The following is a 25671-nucleotide window of genomic DNA, read 5'->3' as shown; positions in this document are numbered from 1 at the left end:
AGATATTTCATACGGTAAGATGCACGACAGATGTGATGAGTGAATTCTACAACTCCAAAACTCGCCTCCTCACCCCACCAAATCCTAACTATGACTAAAAATTATATTAGTTCCAATAATGGCACCCATGTGATAACCTATGTTATATGGTTATATTCTGCTTGTGTTCTGTTTGCTTAACTAAATGGTTAATAGGTACAATTTCCCACCTTCAGTTTCAATTTCTCGCTGGTGTAGCTGTTTACCATTGTCATTTCCTCTCCTGCTTCGATGTAAGAAAATCACCATGCCAAAGAGCACAAGGCTCCAAATTATCAAAGCATCCTTCACCTGCTTAGCCAAATACTCAATTCTAATGCAACTAATGCTTCTTTCAGTTATCCAAGACATCCTGCTGTTCTGTGATTTAGAACATAGCATCTCCCTTGGGTTTTTAAACAGATTGCTTGCTCTTAGTCTCTTTCAAAAGACAGCTTCGTTCTGGATAGTGTGAGCTAAAGCAATTCAGTCTCATTCAAATGCTTAAACAGCAGAAAAAAACTGTAATGCAAAAACTTTCTCTGACTTCAGCAGCAAAATGATTAGAGAAGTAAAAAATTTAGGGAAGTAATTTTTGCATCTCAGTCTGCTTTGATTCACTGGGTGCAAAGACCTGGAACACGGAACTCCAGCCTTTAAGTTTTTTTAGTTAACTTTTTAATCAACTTTTGGCTGTTATACTAAGCAAATACATTGTGAAGGTACATAAAGCTAACTCTGCTTGGTGTCAGAACCTGCCCTGTTCTTCTGTTTACTGCGACATACTTCACATTGTGGATGTTTCCTCAGCTTCACTGCTTAGTGCCAATGTTGAAAAAGGAGGCAAAATTATCTGGTGATGAGTAAGACCTACTTCTGGAGACAGTTTTAAATTAATTCTTTTAAGAAGGTCTTCCCTCTTTTGTGCACAGTAAATATTCTCCACAGTAAAGCTTATGCACAGGAAACAAGGCTTTACACTTAGTGGAATACCCAGAACACTAAATTAATCTCAAATAAGGATTATAGAATTTATCTTTAAAATTGAGGAAATTTCATGAAGAGACTGGATGATGAAGAAAGCAGGATCAAATACTCAGTTTAGGCAATACCCAAGTTAGCATTTTAACTTTAAATGTCTTAGTACACTATTCATCTGCTACATGTGACCAATTAAAACCACAAACTCAACAAATTATCTTTATCATCAAAGAAACTTTATCACAAGATTTGATTCAAACGTCACGTTATATGAGAAATAATACAGTATTAATGTTCTAAATGTCTTTCTACAACATCTAATGTGCACCTTGAAATGTTTGTGAGGACTAATGAATGTTTCTGTATATGTAAAAGTTTCATTTTACCTTTGTATCTCAAACTGACAAGGTTTTAACAACCCTAAATATGAAATATGAATAAACCTGCAGAAACACAGCATTCATGAAATGAGATAGAGAAACTCTTATTTAACTTTTATCTCAGAGGTAAAACATCTGGGGAAAGACTCCAGGAGAAGCATGACAACGTTATGGAGCTATGTGAATGCATTTCGTAATAGAGCAGGTTGTGGGGCAGCTTGCTCCAGACACAGCTTCAGTATTGCTTGGAACGCATTATCAGCTGCCTCCTTGCACTGTGATTAGTGATCTCTCATGTGTCCATACATCTGTGTCGTCAACCATCCTCATCTTTGGTTTTACAGAACAGAGAAAGTACATCTTTAACTAAACTAGCAGGGCTTGTGAGTTTCTTAAGATTCCAAAGGAAAAATTTTTCACTTCCCAACAGAAACAAAATCATAAAGGAACTGATGTCAACAGCCATTGTTACCTATAACCCTTAAGAAAACAGCATCACCTAAAGACATGTGCATACAAGAAAGCAAATTAAAGGTCAATAAAATCACAAACTGAAACTGCTAAGGTTTATCCAGCTCAATTAACGCAACCTTCCAGAGAGTTTAGACAGGCTTCAGGTGTGACCAGCCACAGAAATGAAAAAAAACATGGAGGGGGCCTACCCCATCACAGAAGTACCAATTCCTAATGTCAAACCTTCAACTTACTTTTAAAGCAAGTATCAGCAAAATATTTTAAGTCTTCAGTTACCAGAGACAGTATTCATGTGGAGTAATTGCAGTTACACTCTACCCTGACTGACTCCAAGACGTTTTACAACTGAGAGGTGAAGACAATTTCAGTGAATTAAACACAAGATGCAACCTGTTCACCCCACTATTATTTTTACTGATATGTTAACTCTGGAAAGATGATATATTTTTCATTAAAAGAAAAAATGATCTATACCTCTTGGATGAATTACTTCTAGGTTTATTTTTGCTAGTCTCCTGATGATTGCTCTGCTATATAGATTAATGTTTAATGTGTAATTTGTCTTATCCATGTTACTTTGTACTTCTCATACACTGAGCTACTTGGATAAAACATGCCCAGTGGTCTGCCCAGTCCACAATATCAATAATGATAATTGATTCGTAATCTCTCCCATTGCACAGGTTGACTATTAATGATTAAGCCATTTATGGCATGCAGTTTCACAAGCTATAGATGAAAAAAGGAAACACCAGGAATGATATTCAACCTTTGCTTTTACGGTAGTTTTCTTTGTAGGACATTTAGGGAGTGGTCTGGTATCTCTTACATCACCTTCATGACCCTTCTCTCAAAAGACTCTTTCTGGGCTGTTGGAGTTATTTTGCTGCTTAACAACTGCAAGTTTTGCCCGACATTATGGTTGTCAGAGTTGGGCTGAAGTGCCTTCAATAAAGACAGCTTCTTGTACTCCTTTGCCTTTGAGAAAGCTGAGGTCTTATGTAGAAAAGAAACCTTTAAAAAGAAAATTGAGCTATAAAGTATGATATACTGCTACAAAGCAAATCAAGACCAGTGATTAGTGACCTTAACTGTACAGCTGGTATCTGTTGCTGCAGGCCATAAAGGGACGTGGAGCACTTCTGGAAGCTTTTGTGGAGTCATGTGCCTGTCATTCTTAAGTCAGGTGCCTGTTGTTCTTAAACATTCAGGATTAGTGACTCCACTTGGGGTTTGGGATTTTTTTTGAAAAGGCAGTAAGACGCCGATACCTTCTGCTTCCAAGACTGGGTAAGCATTTTGTACTAAACAGCCAACAAAATGCTTAAGCAATCCCTGGGAGCAGGGTGAACTAAAGTTCCACTCCTAACCAAATAGCTGTTGTAGTGACTAGAATTATCTTTCACTGATTTCTTCTTTCTGGTTCAACATTTTGAACTCTTCCCAATCATTCAATTTAGCAAAATAGGGTAGAGAATTTCCCTGTTACAAATAAAGAAATATTAGGGTATTTGTCAGGAATAAGAGTTGTGTGTTGCATCTATTCAGCATTTCCAAAGCAGGACTAAGCCACAGCCACGCTCCCATGTCTCCTGAATCCGATTTTTCATCACAGTGGTTGTCTGACACATTTTGTAACAACTCATTGCATGTACATGCTAGACAGCCTCAGAGCACAAACACTTCTTTCTGTCATGTAGAGGATGTCTTTGTCCTCCTGTACATGGAGTTTAATGGTATTTATGTACAGATAATGCTTAGATGGAGACAGTTCTGTGCACACACAACCAGTACTTCACTGACTCAAACACTGAGGACTTCAGACATTTTTACCACTTGAGCAGATGCTCTGATCATTGCTCTCTTCGATAGTAGTTTTGTCACCCGTGTCCATGTCTTTCTTTGTGCTCATAACCGTTCCATGGATCTTGACCTCATTATCCTGATTAAGAGCCTTCCAGCAGTCAGAAATGCATTATGACATTGGGATACTTTCCTATACACATTGCTTCTCCCTTTCGTATTCTGCACCCGATCATGCTTCTGCCCTCTGTACAAGGGATACAGAAAGAATAGCTGAGGCACTCACTAGCTAGCCATTCTTTTTTCCTGATCTTCACCATCTTTCCCTTTCCTGCCATCACCCGAGCAAAAGTAAATTCACATATCCTAGTGTTAGAGAATCGGTTCTAAATGGCACTGTCATTCTAAGAATGGAAATCTATGAATTCTCTTTTATGTAATTTCTGCTCTATATGGTAATTTCTTCTCCTGAGATAATTTTATTTTCCTTATCAGTTTCTTCACTGTAGGATATCGCAGGTGTCACACTTTCAAACTAACAGAAAAAAACCTGGGATTCTCAAGTTTTTCCTCTGTTAATTGGTATTTACCATACTTAAGTTAGAAAACATCATCTCTCTGGCAAGCAAAAAGAGTTCATAAGGCAGTCTTCAAAGTTTGCTTATTGACAGCAGTAAGTAGACTAATAAACACATCTGCTCTGATAAATATATCCAGGAAGAAGCACAGCAACAAGAACAAGATTTATAAGCAATTTATAAGCACTTGGCCATTCTTTCACATGAGGAATAGTGCCTGACCCTGCAATCAGCAGATTTCTTTACTGTAAAGCATTACTCATTGAAAAGATTCTGAAAGTCTAACTTAAATGTCTTCTTGACGGAGAAACATCCCAGTATAATCCTGTAGCATTTCACTGGAGATAGTATTCATTCATTGATAAAATTGGTTTGTGCTCCTGGTTAAAATTAGCATTCCTTTCATGTAAAGGCATGCTAATAACTGTGTTCCAGCAAATTGAGAAGTACAGAACTCATTTTAGGAGTAGCCACACAAAATGGTTTACAGATGTCATCTACAAAAGGCCTCAGATCATTAATATTCCCTTTTTTTGGTCTGTTGTTTGTGTTCTAATTCTTACCATGCATTTGCGATCATCCACCCCAGCTAAATCCTCCTCAAACTCCTTTCCTACATCAAATTCCATGATGTAGTTTCTAAAAGTGCTTAGCGTTTTAATGATCATATGATCCCCATTCTGAATGATTTCTTTGTCAGGTTTAAGCAAGTTTGCTATTTTTCTTACAGCAACATTTACATCTGAAAAAGAAAAAGAGTTATTTTAATCCAGAAAAGTCTACCACAAAATGAAACTTGTAGCTCTTGGGACAATTCAAATGGGAATGATAAGTAAATATCCAGATCTTTCAGGCCAGGTTTCTCATCAGGAAAAAGCCACAACCTTATGGTTTTAACTTAAATAAGTTAATGTTTTGATTTGCTGATTATGTGGAATCCTAAAACCCACCATTTGTATTTGACAGTCAATAAGGCCTTCAATATTTCTATAGAAATACTAGCACTTTACATCCAATGCAAACACAAAACTGCAGTAAGTACATCACTGTCACATAAAAAACATTTACTCTTTTTCAATTTATGATTGTTTTTAAAGTTTGAAGTCTGCCACTTACCTCTTCAAGATCTGATGTTTAATCTCTGTTAACGTAAGCTTCAAGATGGAAAAAAGTAGAGGCTGCTTAAGACAAAACAACTTTGCATAAGGCAATTCTTAAAGTGCATTCCTGAAAAATACTTCTCAAATGTTTATGACTGTACAAGAAAAAAACAGATTCACATAAAGACCAAGATGGGCTACATTTATTGATTATTAAATATAAACGGAACCTTACCCAGGGCTTTCAGATACTCCTCAAAATTGTCATTGCTGATCATTTTCCAGTAACCATTGAAATCCGCAGGCATCCCTGCTTAGGTGACTGTCAAAATCAAACACAGTGTGTTGATTCTGCACCACACAGCTCACTGCCTTTCTTTGTGGCGAGCTTGAACTCTGGTTTCCTTTATCTCTTTCTTAGCCTATGTAGCTATGCAAGTTCTTATAATCCGATTATTGTTGGAAATGTTGCTTTTAAATCCTTCCACAAAGCTTGACTGCCGAGATTTCCAACAACAGCAGGATGGCTTGATTTAAACAGAATGAAACATTCACCTTCCATTCAACTTCTGTAAGGGTACTGATTATCTGGATGACCACTTTAACCATATTGCTCTTCATTCTTCCACTTGGAAAAAAACCCTGGTAAATAGCTTTAGCTTAGGATATTAGCCAAAGCTATACAAGTGCTTATCTTATGTGGTTTTCACGAATTCCTTCTCCCTTGAATATGCTCCAGCTACCCTATGCCACCTTCTTTTCAGAAAACAATCACACAGACTCTTTCAGTGAAAGCAGTTTGTGTCTGGCATTAGTTTAACTTGTTCAAAAGCTCTTTAATTCTAGAGAAATTCTATCAGTGGAAGCTGTTCGGCCATCCAAGGGCTCAAAAAGGGCCACTTAGGTGGAAACTAAGGAGGAGTGGTTAATTCTGTACATTGTAAATGCTACATCACTACTGAACGCATGCTTTCAGTTAATTTAAGCAACACTGAAACACAGAAGTAGCACTTTATAGAGATTCTATATTCTTTGAAGGGGTCTTCTGTCAAAAAATGAGATGGAGTGAATAAGCAGAACAAGCAATCAACATAAGGATTTTTCTGGCTAATGTTAGGGCTCGAATACTGATAGCCTTTTAGCTATTTTCATCTGTTTCCCACAGTGTATTTTCAAATAGTAGAGATGAAGATCCTCTTGGATATGTCATTCAATCCAGGGCTTTGGCAATTACTCTTATAGAAGACTCTGGATAAGAGAAGCAAAGAAACCCACTCGAAATCGGGGGATGAGGAGTGTCTGTCATTTGTAAATCTGGAGGCTTAAAAGTGACATGAGTGGCGCATGCATTTTAAAGTGCAGACATCGAAGATTTATTCCCACCTCTTGTCTAAGCTGTCAAAACACAAAAATTATTCAGGGTCCTAAAAAGTCAAAGTTTAACAGTAATATATATTTAAATATATATATATATACACAAAGATAAGTTACAGTTCATGTATTTTGCTGCTTCAGAACAGCATCTTTATCCTAAAGCTCTCTGTAGGATTACAGAAGTACAGTTCAGGAAAGTACTATGTTTGGCCCTTACATATTGCTGGAGATTAATATTTATTGTTCAGATCTTACTTCTTTTGTTTTCACAAGGAAGCTGGTTTTTATGTATTTTAAGCTATGGAGCTGAGCATCCCAATTTCCTGCTCACTACCACAAACAAATCTATGAATTTAAAACACCAAACAAATTCAGGAGGTTTTGGACTGACTTATTTTCTCCTCATTAACAAGAACCAAGCTTCCTCAAGAACTTTATAGGAAAAAACTCTAAGTTTGTCCACTTGACCCACTACAGACATCAGTCATTGAGTGGGTTTACTGGTGTGCTATGCAGCTTCAAAGGCTCAAGCAAGTCACCTTCATTCTTCCGCTCACTCTCTTCTGTGTAGATATTATGGTGTGCAATGTAGGCTATAACAGAATCAGGAATGAGATACTTGACACTTAACCCTCTGCGCAAGGCATAGCGTATCTGTGTTGCACTGATTTCATTCTGAATCCATTCTTTCACCAGAACAATATTGTGCTGAAATTTAGATAAAAGTTCTGATTCTTTGATATGCTGAGCAGGATCAGAGCCAGCACGACTAACACAGACCAAACCAAACTTTTCCACTACTTCAGTGATGTGCTCTTCCTTCCAGAGATTGGGTGTCTTAAATGTCTGTAGAAAATCAGCCCCACAGAGCAGCTTTAATTCTGGTAGGACTGGAAAGAGAAAAAGAGAGATTTCTATAGTTGCTTGGTTTTTGAGGAAGGCTATACTTAAAATTGGTTTCAATTCATCACTCTTTTTTCTTTAATCATTTACCTTTACTCCAGTTTACTTCCAAAAGGTTGCAAGAAAAATTCAGATTGGATTTTATGTGTCTTGTCACAATTACTTTATCACATACTTTATCATAACTCTGTTTTCAGTCCCCTGGGGTTTCAGTCTTACCTGGGGTTTATGTCGCAGTTTGTTTTTTAACTAAGAGCAACCTCCATAACAAAACAGTACTCTGTCCCACACTGTATTAGAGCTAATCTGATGCCAGAGCTTTTATAGTGTTGATGGGTTTTCCCTGAATGTACGTGGATTACAGTTCTACGGTACTAGAAGCTAAATTAACAGATTATAGGCTGTTACAAAAAGGCTGTCAATTTTATAGATACATCTCCATATATCCCCACATCTCACATGCCAATGAGAAAAATGAGTCTTTGGCCCTTCAAAGGCATTTTGCTAAATGAGGACTGCAGTTTCCACTATAGATGATGATATAAAACCCCAAAATCAAGGAGGGATGGCAAATTCTTGGACACTGAAAAACAGAGAAAGGATTTTGTAGTCTTGTTATTCTCATCTTCATCCTGAGTAACCAGCACTAATAAGCTATTCTAAATGTGTAACAACTGCAATAATTTGTCTATACCTGTCCTCAATGAATCTTTTTATTTGTAATATATATTAAAGTGACCTGATTACTTCATGCGGAACAAAATCATGAGGTTCAGTATCTCACAGCACAGAAGTCTTACAGTTTAGTAGGGAGATATTTCGTAGACAAATAGTATATTATGGAAGCCTGCCAATGCTAAATTCAGCCATCAAGCTGATCTTTGTGAAAGTGTCACTTAAGTGAGTTAGCCTTTATACAAGAAAACCCCAATTCTACAGATTTCACTGTTGGCAGGTTTTTTTTTGGGGAGGAGGAATTAGGGAGCAGTTGCCTGCCTTTGAAAGTCTGTGCTAACCAACTTCTAATTTTGCACCATAAAATACCAGGTTGGAAGGAACCTTTCTTGGCAAAGCATAACCTAGACAAGATGTCCCAGCAGTCTGTCCAGCTGAGCCTTAAAAGTGCCCAGTGCTGGGGAGATTATTCCAATGGCTGGCTGTTCTCACTGTGAAAACAGAGGAGGAGAAAGGAGAAAAAGGGGAGGAACTTTGTTCTGCTCTGGAGTTCTCAGTAGTTCTTGATCATTCTCCATGTCATGCTAGTGAACAAAGGAAGTGGGAAGAAACCATTCTGCTCCTCTTGGTGGGCCACATACGTGTTTAGTATAGCCAAATCCGTATCACTGCCCAGTTGGTAAAAGCAGTGAAGACAGAAAAAGTAAGTAAAAACAAGATACCAGCAATCATGATGCTGCAATGTGGAAGAATCTGACTTGCTCACAATCTTTAACCCCATCAGACACAAGATTCTACTGCAGCCCAAATGCCTTGAACCTTGTTTTCCTCTACCATCTATAAAGATACAGCTCATCATTTGGAAACTTTTTTATAACCACGAACAAATTAAATGCATTATTCATGTTCAAGGAGTGCTGCAATACTACACAGTGTAATGTATCAAAAATCTAGCAGCATCCTACCAAGTCATAAGGCTAAAACAGGAAATCCAAACCTGACAGTACAGTGTTTCCAGAACCTGCCATACTTCTAATGTCAACAAAAGCTATTCTGTCCAGAAATGCAATGAACATCAGTGCATCAGCAGCACCGGTGTGATATTCATCTACTTCATCCATTGTTTTACACTAAATTACAATTCTAAGTAATCCCTATACTTTCTGATATTTCTTATTCATATATCCTGTGCTTTACAAAACTATCAGGGCCACAACACTCATTGCTGACACAGCCAAAGAGATGCTTATAAAACCAAGAATTAATACAATTCCAAAACAAATCTCCCATCTATGTGGGAATAACTGCAAGTCATGCTGGCATTTGCCATGGCTTGTTTTTGGCAGGCAGCTCCAACCCTCAAAATTTACCAGCTACTATGTTCAAGTTCTTCATCAATTAGTCTAATCTGGTACAGCTGTGTGATTTTTTATGCTAAACCAAGAATCATGTTTACAGTTATGAACCAACCTGAGTGCTGGTAAGAAAGGGAATCTTCTGTAGCTCTTTCTATGGGCCACTTGTTTTTCATGAATTCCTTCTTAGACTGGAGCAATCTGAGTGATTCGTTGTAATGGTGCCTGCATTTAAAATAAAGGCTTCTGTGTGAGGCAATCCTCTCAGACGTGCACAAAGCGATTACCTGGCACTTTCAGATTCAAGAACACAGTCTGCTTTCATGCACTTTGAATACATTTTGGTAAGAATTTAGCATATTCCTTCTGCCATGAGATCAGTAGCCATGCAGTTCACATTTTGCAGAATTCACAAGCAATCTCTGTAATGGCATTCGAGTTTTCAAATGCCTTTTTGAAATTCTGCCATTATGGCAATTTTACTATAACATTGCATTTGAAACATTGTGGAGTTTTTTGCTTGGAATAAGATTAAATCACACTTCATTCACTAGATTTAATTTCTGGATTAAATACAACCTCTTATGGAGATGTTTCCACAATGTGTGCTCAGTTTTCAGGAGACATTCTTGTTTTCTCTCATCCTCTTCTCCACAAAATGCATTCCCCAAGTTTTCACCTTGTGGTTTTCCCTTTCATAGAAACCCAGACTGGTTTGGGTTGGAAGGGACCTTAAGGCTCATCCAGTTCCAACCCCCTGCCACAGGCAGGGACACCTTCCACTAGACCAGGTTTCCCCAAGCCCTGTCCAATCTGGCCTCTAATTAAAAGAATCACAATTCCGAGAAATTCAAAACAGACAATTCTCTTAAGATTTCTGACATCTGTTGTGCTTCTAATTTTATCGAGTTGAGATCTGTGAAAGCAGGCAAGGATCCTTTTGTCAGTTTTTCCAGGTTTCTATTACTTTATTCTTTTGCTGCTCCTGATCACTGGTGGCCCACTGCAGTACTGGTACTATCACTTTTCGGTACTGGCCCCTTCTTTGAACATGAGAGCAAGATGTAAACACCTAAGTCCCTTCCTTTCAAATCAGCATGGGCTTGCTTGACTAGAATACTCTGTAACTTGCACCATCCTGAACCACACTTAGGCATTGCTCATACTGACATGAGCCAAAATCATTTCAGGAATCATGTTCATGGTTAAACAGAACAGGCAGGCATAAACTCAAGCCAGGTCACATCTCTGTCTGTTAAATGTACAGCCAAAGTGACCAATAGGCCTTATATAACTGTATCTAAGCAAAGATCATGAGTTACAAGGTACAGTTCAAATTCAGTATGTGTACAAAGCCATAGATAACCCTGTGAATGTCTGGCGTAAGAAATGAATTTATAGTTCAGTGATTTAAATGTACAGGCTTCAAATCATGCAAATACTTTAAGCCACAGGAACAAGTTGCCCAAGTGTCAAGAACCTACACCTAGACAGGCTGCAGAACAATGTCTGACAATACTTGATGCTCAGGCAGTGGCTAAAGAAACTGAATAGACATGAGGTGAGGGATATAAGGGAGTAGAAAGTAGGTAGCAGTAGCTTGGCCTGTGCTTTCCTATATTTCTATTTTGAATCCTGCCTTGCTGTAAACAGGCTGATGCTATGTATAGCCAAGCACACTAACTTTGCATCATGGACTGACATTCTTGGTCCATGATTCAAAAATAACAACTCTTGGCAAAGGGCTCACTGCAGGACTTACGTTACAAAGCCTGCAAAATCTTAACTGTCAGAAGGTCTGTTCAGCAGGGAGCACTTCAAGTGTTGGGGCAGTGAGGGTTCTGTTAAAGACACATCAAGAAGGACAAACCAATCTGTCAGTTTATTAGACACTTTCTGAAACATGTGTGAAGCTTTGAGTAACTGTGTAATTAAATCACAAGGACAATTCACCCATAGTTGGGTAAGAGAGATCTTTGTCAATTCTAAATTAATGCACAGTCTGTCTGAACCACAATCAAATCTATATTACAAGAGGAATGAATGTAGTTCTTTGGTTACTGATAATACTGTTTTCTTGTCTAGGAAGAATATTCACAAACAGCAGGGGAAATAGTACTATCGTGTTCCCTCTTCCTCTCTAAAAAAAGCCTTGGGATAGTGTCCAAAATTTCCATACTCATGCAATGTAACAGGCAACTAATAGCACCACCACAAGTGGGGTATGAGCTTTGCTGTTTAACATGCCATAGCTATTTAGGAGCCTCTACAAAATACACTGAGCTTGATTAAATATGACATTTTCATCACACTAAGGGAAAAGAAGCACTGTACAAAAAGGCCATTTATGTGTCTCGGGACACAATGTTCTACCGCAGTTAAGTGTACAATTCAAAATACTGATAGGAAGAGACATCAGGTACAATAATGGTTTTTGCCTTTGCCTTGCAATAGCAAAATCTGTCTATGGGTACTACAGTTTGCTACCTGAGGAAGTCTATAGTGAAGGCAGCAATTGGCTCTTCATTCTTGGACCAGGGAATAATCTACAGATTAACATTCAACACTTGTGAAGAAGCTCAACTCTACAATAAACCACTGCCTGTTTAGACTTGGTCTAAACAGGGTCTACCCCTAAAGCCACCTCATTTTTTAATACTCATATGTGATGGTTAAAATACATTGTAAAACCAAAATACCTACGTGTGCTCTTTCATCAGGATGCTGCTTACCCAATTCAAGGGACAGGGTTCAACATAATATTAATAAAGCTCATCTCTCCCTAACAAACATCTATTTAATTTATTTCTAAAACTAGAGGTTCAATTCCTAGGCAGACAGGAAGTTTGGCTGTTCATACCACTTTGATACTACCTTCCCTGAGCAGAAATTGATAAACAGGTTTTTATTTACCTCTTACCCTAAAGGATGCTGAAGTGGATTTACAAGGTACAAACTTGAACTTGCAAGTAGCATTTGCTTCAATTGGAGCTGTGCAAAATCGAAGGCTTTATAAGTAAGTAGGATCACCTTATCTGTAAGATTTGTGGCTGCTTCTTCAGAGGAATATAGTTTTACAAAACTGAAATTTAGGGACAAAACCCCACACCCAATCAATGCTGCAGGACAGACCTTTTGGTGATTTCTCACCCTGGAATACACAATTGTGATAAGAGAAAAGAACAGAAGCAATTAGCGTCGCCTAGTCTTCCTCCTGCCTTGATCCTATTCAGCTGGCTGGAGGGAAGGGGCAAAAGAAGCAACTGGATGTCTACGTTCGCACAGTGAGGCAAGTAAGAGCAGAAGTAAAAGGCTCCACTAGTTGTTTTGTAAGTACATAGGGTATTCTTATGTATGATTTTGTAAAGTTAAAGGTCTGGCTTTGAATTGCCTTCACAGGGAGTCATAAGAACTTTCTGGGCTGTTACTGGAAGGCACATTATAGAGCCTTAAAGCTATCCAAGCAACTGTTTCCAGTTAGTAAGTAACCTAGAAAATGTGGATAGAAATGAAGGATCATTGACAGTCCTTATAGCACACTTGCCTTCTTGAAATCTTTCACTTTAACAGCATCTGTTGACTTCTGTAGCATCTACATTTCCAAAAAGTGGTTAGCACAAGAAGTTTCTGTTCTCATACCTTGCCCCATAATGCATTTACTACCAAGACTAACCATACAGGCAAAAGGCATGTTTCAAGGTCCTTGCATCAAGTTAACAGGTTTTGGACAAATCATGGGTTTTTTTTTCTCCTTTTTCACAAAACCACATCAAATTCAGTGATTTTGAAGAAAGCAGCAGCAGTTATGTGCTTGGGTTTGACTTTCCATTAGACTTAATATGAAAACTTCTCAAGGATGTGTGAATGGATAAGCCTGCAGGCATAATTATGCTAACGCAGCTTATCTGGAATGGGGATGCTCCTGAAGAATAGGTTGCAAACTCTCTTACCATCTGATTAAGATCTCTGTATTACCTGCTCAGAGATTTAAAAACAAGAGAAATAAGAGCCAAAACCTTATCTGCAGAATTCTTTCAATAACTATAATTCTGCAAGACCTTTTCTTGGCAGAGACTTCCCACTTGCATCTAACTACTGAAATGGCACAAGTACAGTACTGGGGTCTTGCATAGGTCTGGAGAAAGCCTTTTGGCTTTGCACTAGGAAAGCAGAGATAGGAAATGCTGATGACACAGCCTTTTTGAAGCAAAGCTATGTGAATTTTCATTGCATATAATATTCTCATAGCAGATGATGCCATAAACAGACATATTCTGCTTTGCTTGGGTTTTGCTATTAGGAGCGAGATCTGTGCATTAACCTTGTAGCCTGACAGATTTTTGGCAATCAGTAACTTCATAAAGAAAGGGAAAAACAATGTAATTACCTTAATACTTTTACTGTCTCTATCCATGTCTTCTGCTCACTCTCCCATGGATCAACTCGAATCCAGTCAGATGTCGCCAGGGCTAGTTTAGCCATTGCTACCCGGTGCCTTGCTGAAACCAAGCCTTTCTTTCCATAGCCATCATTAACAGGAGATATTATGCCTTCAATCACCTGATACCCTCCTTTTGAAGAAAGGACATAGAGAATAAAATAAAAATAAGTCATCTTCAAAGATCTTGAAAATTTAGGGTGGAGAGGACCTTGACAGCACATCTAGTCCAACCTCCTCAAAGCATGGTTAACTTCAAATTAATAAGAGGCTATGAAAACTTATCTAGGCATTATTTTCCATACAGAAACAGCAATTTACATTAAAAAGCAACCTTCTTGTCCCTCTGTGAACTGCTCGCAATTACTATCAATATGTTTATCCTATTAGATGACTCAAAAGGAAATCTGGATGAACATACAATTTTCAAGCAATTAGAGAAGTTTATAATTTATGATGCAAACTATCAAAATCGCTGGATCTAATTAAGTTTTATATTCCAGTAAGTTCAGTTTTTCTAAAGCCAGAGCAATTGATGACTTAAATGACCATCGCTTTGTTCTTCAGGATCTGATGCTTGCTATTTATCAAAATCACAGTCTTTTCATTGTGTTAAAGCAAGAATTACAGCATATTGCTGCAGCTGTGATTAATGTGATTCAGACAAATCAGAAGAACAAAGATGAGGCTAATGGAGTCTAAAATAAGACTTACAGCACTATGGTCCAAACATCAGCTTAGCAGCCATTAAAGACCCTTTCTATGTGGCTGATCACATTAATTAAATTTGAAAATATGCCCATATTATTCTACTCTTGTAACACAATGTAATCATTAACACAACAAGCTCTTTTTGTTAGACTTTGCAGCTCTGGCCTCAAATCAGCAAACAAAATATTGCTCTTATTTAAATAAATCCACAGGGAAATAAAGCACTGATATGAGCCACGTCCCTCAAGAAACAGAGAGGACAGGAAGGGTGTTTCACATAAACAGAAATGAAACAAAATTATTGTAAAGTAACATATACTATTTAAATAACTATATGTATAATACTGAAGGGGAGTGAAATCATCTTCCTTTTTTCAGATCAAATTGTTTCTTAAATACAGCAAGTTCCTTCTATTGCTTTGTAATGCAAATGATACCCCTGCACTCCTAATTTCTGATACTAGCATATGAGAATTTAATATTCCATAATGAAAAATTAGTGACATCACATTTATTTTGATGTAATAGGGTAAAATTTTAAGAAGAATTTAAGTGAGTTGGTCTTAAAAACATAGCATTGAGAGTCAGTGAGATTCACAGGCCCGTCCCCTGTTGAAATGTTGAGTCCAAGTTACCCTCTGTTTTAAACATTCTCATTATAGGCAAAATGGGCAATCGAGCGTGCTAAAATTTTCCAGACCCATGCAAAGATGTGCATATAATTAAGTCCATCTGTTGACCTGAAATTGGAAATAATTTCATTTGACTTATGAACAACAATTATTCCCTTGGTACATTGATAACATACAATACTATAACCTCATTTAAAGGGAAATAAATTATAGTTTGGGGATTACTCTTATTAAATGTTTTTACTTACACAAAAATTTTATTTTCCACATTTAAATTCCTTTCTTTTTAGTTTCTACAGATATAAATTGTTTCCTTATACTTACATTAATATATTAAATGTAAAAATGAAAATGGTGTGAGATCATGCTAGCCAAGAATGATTGCAACTCTGCCGTATCCTTGTTAACTGTAAAAATTTCAGTCTCTAGTCAGGCCCAGAACTACATCAGCTGGATGAGGTAAGAGCTTCGCATGCCATATCACAGCTTGTTCCAAAGCAGAAATGAAGCCAACTGGAACAGAAAAATCAAGGTTGCTAACACTTATGCTACCAAGAGAAAATACAGTAAGTGGTTGAGATGATTCACAACTAAGTAACCCAGCACTATACTAACATGATACACACATGAGCCTTCCACCTAAAAATACAAGCTTTAGTACTCAAAACATAGGAAAATACCTTATTACTGTCTCTAAATAACTTGTGTCCTCTCCAGTTATTTAAAAGTTCACCTATTCAAATGTGACCAACTCAAATATGTGAATTCTCCCTTCCTGCAGATACCAACATTTGCTTAAAAACCATATAGGGAAAAAAGGCAAAACCAATCAAAAAGCCAACTGCTGCACCCAAAACCACATCCAAACACCAAAAAACCCTATACCACCACAACAAAAACCCCCAAACACCCCCTCTTCCCCCAACCAAACACAAAACCAAAACCAAACACACACATACAAAAAAACCCAACCCCACACCAACAAAAAAACCAAAACCCAAACCACCCTAAAGGCTAAACACCAAAACCCTACCAACAGAAACACACACCAAAAAAATCCCCACTGAGAATAAAACACCAAAAAGCCTCCTGCAAACCGCACACACCTTGATGACGATGTGTTTTTAACCCACCTATCTTAGGTTTCTCACCAGTATACTCAAATTCTGCAAGCATGTGCCAAAAAATTCCTGTTTTTTTTTCCTGAAGACTGACTTAATTTCCTTTCCAGCACTGGACAAGAAACTAACTTGCATATATTTGCACATTAATGGGAACAATTGCGGAACATGAAATACATAAATAACAAAAATCACTTGGACTGCAGAGGAGTCAGTCCTCCTTCGTGAGCAAAGTGGTACTTATTTCAAAACATAAACTGATGTACAACTTGCTGTCAGAAGGAAAACATTTATAATACAATCATAGAATACCAGGTGGGAAGTGACCTCAACGGTCACCTGGTCCAACCATTCTAGACAATGGATGACCTATGCTAGGTGTCCCACCACCCTGTTCAGCTGAATCTTAACAGCATCCAGTGCTGAGAATCCATCACTTCTTCCCTGCAGAGATTATTCCAATGGCTGATTGCTCTCACTGGGAAAAATTTTCCTCTTTTGTCCAATTGGAATCTCTCCAGGATTAACTTGCACCAATTACCCCTTGTCTTTCCCATGTGACTCCCTGCAAAATGGATCAAACTCCTGTTCGACCATCTAAGATGCAACAAGAGTTTACATTAACGTAAGATTTCATTTCTTCACTGAAACAAGAACTGACACGCTTGCTTTTACGAACGGGGTTAACTGGATTAATTTCTTTCATCTGCCATCTATGTACATACATTAAAAATACATGATAAAATCCTGTATTGAAGTAACAGTAACAGCTTCCCTTGAAACCACAACAAAATCAAGTTATCCTCCCAGAACTTAGCCTACTAATGGTAGGAAAACAAATACAAAGACTCGTCGTGGTTTCATTTAAACCAAAATGTTTATTTTATTTACAGGCTATAATTAGCTGGGGTGGAGGGAGGGATATCTAACATCTTTTTTTAGATTACCTATCAAGAGGACACCATCCTCTTGAGATTGCCAACCATGAAAAAGGGAAAGACAATAGACAAAGCTTTTTTTACTTCATGTTCAGTCACCTTCTGTGAAGGGAATTCAACAGAAGGAAAACCAAAGAGGTAAAAAATTCAGCAATCACTGCGTTGAAATTCAACATAAACAACCAATACATCAGAGCAGTAATGGACAAACTTCTAGGATAGCTCTGCATAGGATGGATAACTTTGCCTTCACCACTTCAGAGCGTTTGAAAGATGCATTCACTCAATTAGATGAGGTGTGCAAAAACTGTAGTGACAGATGCCACATGAGTATCTGGACAAACATCAATCATATCCACCTGGCTGAATGAACTACAGGGCCTGAAGATGCAGATTTATCTCTGTAGTCAGGCAGCCACTCAAATACATTGCAACTTCAGGAACTCCTCCAACAGCTAAGTAACTGAGCATGAACAGTCCTCTAACAAATGCTGAATCATCTCCACACATCACATCTATAATGAACATTTTGCACCAAGACCTTAAAAAACAGCTCACTTCTACTGAGGTCACTGGATTTGGACAAGAAGAAGGAAACGCAGTACCCTGACAGCTATAAAAATGAGTTATATCCTCCAGAATGGAAGGATAGAACCACAATTTTCAGAGTAACAATGTGAATAAAAGTATTGCAGCTCTACTAACAGGACACCTTATTGTGAAATGCTCTCATCCAAGCTGGTTTTTCTCATGTAACATGACTGTGAAGCAGTGATTCTCTTCAGAGAGGCTACAAAACAGATGACTAGGATTTCACGTTAAATGCAGTCATGTATCTATATTGCTATACACGCTATCAAAACAGTAGGATCAAAGTGGGTTTTTTTTTTGTTTTCAATTCCAGTTATAAGAACTGTTGTAGGAAAAACAAAGTGAAGTCACTATATATACTGACTTGCTGCTGTTCCAGTCTGTTCCTATCCCTTTCCTGAAAATACCAGTCTTTTATTCAGCTACACCCCTTGAACACCATAAACTTCCAGATTCCCAAGGCTGGTTAGTGACTAATTTCTCCTTGGACTTCTCATCTCTGCAGCCCAGTGCTGCATCTGACACAACCCACTGACTGTCACATTTTCCCCAAGTTTTCATAAGATAGTAACTCATTGTCCTTCACCTCCCCCTTGCATCTGTCTCATCACAGATAGAACCATCTTGTCTTTCATACCTCCCTCCCTTGCCCTCTATGCCTTGGTCTTATCTGGAAACTATGGGTGAAGCACGTACCCTCCCATGGCAGTACTCCGGAAACAAGGCTTTAAATATCTTACATAGATTGAGTCTAGTACTATTTCTTTGGACTTTACAGTCAAATGAGAAATACTAAGAGAAATAAAAGCATCTGGCATTAGGTATGAACAGACTGGAAAGGCATTTGCCACAGTGCAAGTTTCAAGAAACATTTTTAAAACCAGGATTTGAATATGAGACAATTCTAGCTACGTGAGAACATGTAAAGAGTCAAATTGACACAAGCAGAGACAAATTCCAAACAAAGAGAATCATTATTCAGTCGCACATAGCTATGTCTCTTGTATTTAAAAGGCAGCATGACAAGGTTTATCGACTGATATTAACAGAAAAAGAGTGACTTACTTGACACGTGACAGTGAAATTCAAGTACTGCTAAAAGTATCAGAAACTCAGTAAAACTCCCTACTTAAAATAGGGATGTATGAAAAATAAGACTAGATAGCATTTAAAACTGAAGTGATGTGCAAAAAGCTGACAGGCAGAATTACTGGATATGTCAGTCAGGATGCACACTAGTGATAGTCATGTCATTCACAACAGTAAAACTGGATTGCCAAGTCAACTCTAGCTACTGCACAACTCATTTCTGTGACTGAGCAGAAATACTGAAGGAGCACCAGAAGTCACATTCTGGCAGCCTAGGGAACATCGCCCCTCATGCTAGTTAATTCTTCGCTCACTCTAGTCAGGCATTCAGTGTGTATGTTACCTCACAAGTGTACTGTTTCCACTAAGAAGGGAATCAATGCAAATACAGCAGACTACCACCTCACTTTAAACAAGCTTTAGACATGTATAACCATGGTCCTCCAGCCCCACTATCAGCTCCCAGTCTGCAACTAGTGCTTCTCCCCAGGAAATAAGCTCCAATTTCTCTTCTCCTTCCCTAGGTAATCACAGAAGTGGAAACAGGACTAAAAACATGAGAGAATGGCCAACCAATTTCCTCGGTGGGAAAATATAAAACAAGAACTGATCATTTTAAGTATTCTCACAGGATATGGCAAACATGTAGCTGCTGCTTTTGCCACACAACAGTATCAGTGAGTTCCAAATTCTCCCCCCACATCCCCACAATTTGACAGCCAAATTCCTGTTACTGTTACCTTCTGTTCAGGTTCCTGCTGAACCACCTCCCTAGGAACTTCTACAAGGTTCCAATAAACTAAAATTCCCTTCCAATTCTTTCCAGAAACATATGTGTATATTTTACTGCCAAATGGAAAAAAAAAACCTAAAAGCCTCAGCAGCTAAGCAGCTGATCAAGCTTTCAGTGCAATGCTTCTCAGCAGCTCTTCTGATTCTTGCTGAGGTTCAAGATTTTACCCACCTTTCTCCCGTGTTGCCAAAACCTTTTAGCCTGCCAATACCTAGCTTTTCTTATCTTCTTTATGAGGAAATGCTTTTGCTAGGGGAGGTAACTTGTACCTCTTAGTGAAGATGGATAATGAGTAATTAAGGATTCATCTTTTCTCCAGTTTCATCCAGCTGTCAAAACTGCTAACGCTTTTTCGTATTAAAACACAATGTATTAGAAAAGCATGAAATCTGAACGCAAACACTTCTCAGTTTCAAAGCTGCTAGGTGTATTCTTTCACAAGGCTCTGCTTGTTCCATGAATATGAGCCTAAAAGTGCTGATAAAACTTCCACTTTTTTTTGCATGAATATTCATTATACTTGTTTATGTACTGAGCCAAAGGAAGAGGTAATGCTAGACTTTCTATATTGAATATGCCATGAAACCTTCATATTGAATGATCACTAAAGCATATTAGAATTCAGCCAGCTGCACAGTGACAGCTTATCTATAGCAAGTGTTAATAATCCTTCTTCCTTCTCACAGTAAACCACCATGGGTGTGTGATCCTACCACCACCTTACTGACCTGTTTGGTGCAGGTGATCTCTAGCCAGCTCAAATAAACGCATATGCATGTTTGTGATGGGGTTAAAGGAGCCACAGGCTAGAAGAATGAGAGGTATCCTGCTCTTCATTCTGACATCAAAACATCAAAGCTCCACCCTAAAGAAAAAAGATAATATTACAAAGACAAACTTGACAAAGAGCAGTCTGCCCGCTGTGTATTCCTAGAACATCATATCAGATCATTCCTCTTTATCATCACAGCATACAAGAAGCACTACCTCAGAAACATGTGTTCTCTCATATTCATTAGCATCACTGAACAGTTTGGGTTGAAAGGTACCTTCAAAGCTCATCCAGTCCAAACCCCTGCAATAAGCAAGGACATCTTCAACTAGATCAGCTTGCTCAGAATTGGGAAAGCATCAACAAATTCTGTTTCTCCACATACAGAGATGGATAGAAAGTATTTCTAGAAATTCATATTGTCACTATTATTAAAACCAGACAGATTTCTTATATGGCTTTTAATTTTTACCTTTTTTTGGCAAAAAACCAAGGGTTTGTTCTGTCTTGCTGTCAACCCCCTATTAATAATTTTGGAACCTGCGGACCTGCTACAAAAGCAGAGTTTTCTTAAAGTAAGTTCTTAAAAAAGACCTTTGCAACATATGACAAAACCCCACATGCCATGTCCAAATTTACAGGTCTGACTTCCTTACCTGGTGGCCAGCCAGCAAATGTGCTAGCCAGACTACCAACAATTGCCTGCAGAGCTTCCCTGTTGATGGCAGAGCAAGTGATGGTGGGTCAACAACAGGGAGTAGCAGGGAGTAGAAACAACTGCTGTTAGAGGAAAAGACCACAAACCTTATAAAGCTATGAATGGCATGAACGGGTGGGGAGCAGTGCTGTTAGGACCCTTGCAGGTGCATTTACAAAGAACCCTTATATAATTCCGCTAAAATGTCAGTCATCTCAGTAACAATGTGGCAGCAAGCAGTTTTAGTCACTGTGCTTGGAGTGACTTCAGAAGTGATCCAGAATATATCTGGGATAATAAAACCAGCTGTCCCCCACATACGTATCTGTGAATTCAATTTTTTGATCATAGAATCACTGGATAGTTTGGATTGGAAGGGAACTTAAAGCTCATCCAGTTCCAACCCCCTGCTACTGGCAGAAACACCTCCCACTAGACAAGGTTGCTCTCTCTCCATACGATACGACATCTTTGCAATGCTCACACCTGTATACCATACATACACCATTTCTCTTCCCTTCCCCTGGTCTCCAGCTATATCCATCCAACGTGTAACAGTCTTCCTGTAGAACACACATGCATCCCAAACTTCAGTCATCATTCCTGGGTTAACAGACTGAATCCAGTAAGGATTCTGTGCTATGTTTAGCCAAATCCTGTCCTCCATCTGCAGCATACCAAAGCGCTCCCTCTTCACTGTTCTCAGTCCTTGTTTCTCCTTCCCTATGCACCATTTTCTTACTTAAGAAAAAATTAACAGCAGTGACTAAATCAATATCAAGTTGATATTTTATAGCTGCCAACTCTATCTATTCATTTACAGAGGATTTATGACTCTGAAGACTAGGACTGTACTATTTAACAGCATTCAGTGCATCTAGAGACAAGTTTTAATACTTTCATGTCACTACTGTGACATGCTGGCAGTTGGAAAACTTTTTATAGAGAAGATTCTTCAAAGCATATGTCTTACCTGTACCATGAACATCTAGTACTGAATATACATATTCATAATATGAGTACTCAAATATCTGAGTACATATTGAGTACATAAAGACTCTTTTATAATGCTTTCAGTTTAATTTACTCCTTTACTATGACGGATACAAGAAATGAAATGTATTGGGTAAAAAAACACTTGCTACCTTGAAAGTTTGATATAATTTTAAGGTCTACAATTACAGCAGCTATAGGGAGCACATTTCACAGCACTCTCCACTCTGATTTACTATTGTACAGACACTAACAAACTCATACATTACAGGTTCTTAAATCAGAAAAGAAACCAAACTCACTGTTCTTTTTTTTCAATATCAACAGTTCTATTCATGTATCTTCATTGTATGGAGAAGTCTTTTTGCCTTGAACCAGGAAGCCAAACATTAGTATCTGTGATTAACTCAGAAAGAAATCACTGCTAGACCATTTAAGTGTTCTCCTATAGTCCCCATTTTGCTAGATATATTCCATTGCCACAGATTAGTGGATGCTAAACTCTCGATGATAAATCGATTTAATTGCAGACCAAGAATCTTCTAGGAGCAGAAACTTTTTACAATAAAAATGTAAAAACAAACCACAGCATAATGCTCTTACCTTTCTTTCTCTGGGAAAATGGTGGAATAATCCCCATTTTCTAGAAAAGGCTAACTGCCCATAGAACATTCAGCAGTACTTAGCACAGAGCTCTGCAGCACTTTAATCTGGTTAGAAAACTAACGATACTACAATTACCCAGAACTATGCAGAAAATAAGTCAAAAAAGAGCAGCTTGGCAAGCTGTGTTTGCTCTCAGCCTATTACACAACACCAGTCCCTGCACCTTTTGGTAGCATTTCAGCAAGGTCAAGAGAAGGCCAGCAGTTCCTGGCATCATCTGGAATTTGCTGCAGTATGGTCCTTATAATTATTTTTCCAATAATCCCTAGTGATTGCTGTAACTCTTACATTCAACTCCTTTCCTACTTCTTGTGCCCTTATCGCACATGAATAAGCTTTTTCTTCTACTATAGTTGTATAAACTTCCTATTCCAAGTAACCAACAATCACCCTTCTATTTGCATGTATGAGTCAGTCATCCACAAAGAAAAATATACTGGTTTCTAGAAAAGGAGGTCACATGCAGCACCCAACAGAAGGTGGCTATTTTGAAGCAAACAAACTGCTGATTTAATAAAAGCACCAACTTGTCTGTCAAAATAAACCATTACTAAAACTTCAGAAATTCCTCTTGAGAAGCCGTTCAGTGTTTTTTCTTCTATCAACCTCTTCTGCAGTTTTCTTACAATTAGTAAAATACATTTAGCAGAACCTAAGGCAAATCTAGTAACAGAAATACAGCTTCCACACAAATGGTAGATACCTAAATAACTAAGAAAACAATTGCTGAAATCTGAATCTTATAGAGGTGGCAAACTAATTAACCCCCTCAAAGTACTACTGCAGAACGCTCAGATGCAAAATAATCATATATAGCAACCACAGGGTAAGGCAGGATTCACAGAACATCCAGCAAGACCGAAGGTAAAACAACAACATCCATAATCCCACTGCTTGCCTCTCCGTTTGAAAAAGGAGCTATATGCTAACTGCTGTGTTAGGAGCAACTAACTCCTGACACTTGTTATGTAGTTAGAAACGAACATCTCTCTGGCTCTACAGATGCATGTACTTCTAGCAAAGTAAGGAATTAAAATAAAAGTAAAAACATGGCTAAGAAGACTTCCTGTGCTTCAGAGTTTACCTGACCACCTTGGGAAGCAAGAAGGAATTCTTCTGCAGCGCATAAGGCTGCTCAGTTTGTTAAGCACATGATAGGTCTTCTCCTTTTCCTGTGAAATTCTGCTGTTAGTTACTGCCAGAGGCAACAAACCCAACTGAGCAGCTAAGGTTAATGAGTATATAAAGCTACTGTTAGAAACAAGATGCCCTCCTACACCAATTCAGTAGCATCCAGGTGCCCCTAAGTGTAACATACTTCACAGAGAGAAGGCTATCTGCAATTAAATTTTTAAGCCATCAAAAGCAAAAGCATTATGTGCCTTTCTTAGGCTAATATATGAATTTGCATACTAACACTGAGGATTTTGCACAGCAATGAGGCAGTTTTAGTAAACGGCTCCTAGGCTTAAGAGCTCACATTGCTTGCTATCTTTATATTGTAATTAAATGATCATTTTAGATTTCCACTTGCTTCATCTTGTACAACCCAAGAAACCAAGGAAATTATACAAACATGTATGTGCCCTGCCCGTTGTACAAAATGTCCTGCTTGCTCTTTAAGAATGTCTTGGCCGCATGGGGATTTCCATCTATTCAGAGAGGTACGATCCTGAAACAATTACAATGAAATCAGGTACCTAATTACAACTGCAATCACACTGCAACTATCAAGTGTTAATTTTCATAAGTCCTTACAGCAACTGAAATACACATTCAAAACCATGCAGTTACAGCATCTTCAGAACCTTGACTGTTCCTCCATTGCATAAGACGGCTCACTCAGTGGGCTGGACAGTCTGACACGGCACAGCATTCCTTCTGTTTGTGAAGATCTCCATTACAGTTTGTAAGCCTATATGGCTAAGTTTTAGTTCCTCCTGCTTACTGTCAAGAAATCATCACTGCAATGAAATCAATTTGCCTCATTGAAGTATTTCCAAAAGTAGAACATCAAATAGCTCTGACACCTACCGTGTCCTCAGTGCCGTGCTGTGCCGTGCCCCCAGTGTCCTGAGCTTCTCAAAGGCCTACTAGACCATCTGAATGCTAATTAGCTTATCATAGCTACGCTAAATTCTAACATTTGTGTTAGAAAAGAGTGAAATTTCGGCGACCCAGATGGGACCCGCGGGCATTGCTGAGGCAGATAGCGCCTCGATCCTGCTCCAGCCGGCACCGAGAAATTCTTGGGGAGCCATCAACCGTGACCGATCTCCGCTGCTCACGACGGACCTCTGATACGGTAAGAAAGGTGCTTTTTTTTCTTTCAGATTCGGACACGGTGCCAATCTCTGGTAAAGTATGGTTTGTAAAGCCCGCCTGTAAGACATGGTGAAAAGCTGCATTTGGTTGGGCTAGTGGTAAAGCCTGCCTGTTAGACGCGGCGAAAGCTGCACTTGTTTGGGCAGGGAGCTCCCGGGGTAAGCCTAGGCGCCGTCCGTTAGACAGTAGCGAAAGCTCTGCAGGTTCGGCAAATCTGGTCTGGTTTTTTGTTTGGTTTCATGCTGTGGGATCAGCATCTGTCTA

General features: G+C 38.5%; 2 protein-coding genes across 6 annotated transcripts in view; both read right to left on the bottom strand.

Moving 5' to 3' along the window:
* RBP1 (retinol binding protein 1) overlaps positions 1-5699 on the bottom strand; it is a 32734-nt gene extending 27035 nt beyond the window's left edge. The window contains exons 1-2 of the mRNA XM_062613227.1: positions 5570-5699; positions 4798-4976 (exon numbers count right to left, since the gene is read on the bottom strand). Coding sequence (XP_062469211.1) covers positions 4798-4976; positions 5570-5642 — 252 coding nt within the window. The 5' untranslated portion in view covers positions 5643-5699. The remainder of the gene's footprint in view (positions 1-4797; positions 4977-5569) is intronic.
* On the bottom strand, positions 5518-24268 carry NMNAT3 (nicotinamide nucleotide adenylyltransferase 3). 5 transcript variants are annotated; one of them, XM_062613222.1, is made up of 6 exons: positions 24167-24268; positions 20683-20819; positions 14029-14212; positions 9757-9866; positions 7489-7598; positions 5518-6729 (listed from the first exon to the last, which is right to left on the bottom strand). In XM_062613222.1, the coding sequence occupies exons 2-6, from the start codon at positions 20789-20791 to the stop codon at positions 6637-6639; spliced, it is 606 nt and encodes a 201-aa protein (XP_062469206.1). In that variant the 5' UTR covers positions 20792-20819; positions 24167-24268; the 3' UTR covers positions 5518-6636. The 5 variants fall into 5 exon arrangements, 4 of the variants coding, with proteins under 4 accessions (XP_062469206.1, XP_062469205.1, XP_062469208.1 ...); XR_009963709.1 differs by lacking the exon at positions 9757-9866; XM_062613221.1 differs by having other exon boundaries at positions 5518-7598; positions 24167-24261.
* Between the last annotated feature and the right edge of the window lie 1403 nt (positions 24269-25671).

Source organism: Pezoporus occidentalis, unplaced genomic scaffold (assembly GCF_034315485.1).
Source record: "Pezoporus occidentalis ecotype Australia unplaced genomic scaffold, CSIRO_AGI_Poc_V1 ctg164, whole genome shotgun sequence".
In the NCBI taxonomy this organism is placed as follows: Eukaryota; Metazoa; Chordata; class Aves; order Psittaciformes; family Psittacidae; genus Pezoporus; species Pezoporus occidentalis.
Note: the sequence above shows the minus strand (reverse complement) of the source record. Positions and strands in the feature narration are given on the sequence as shown.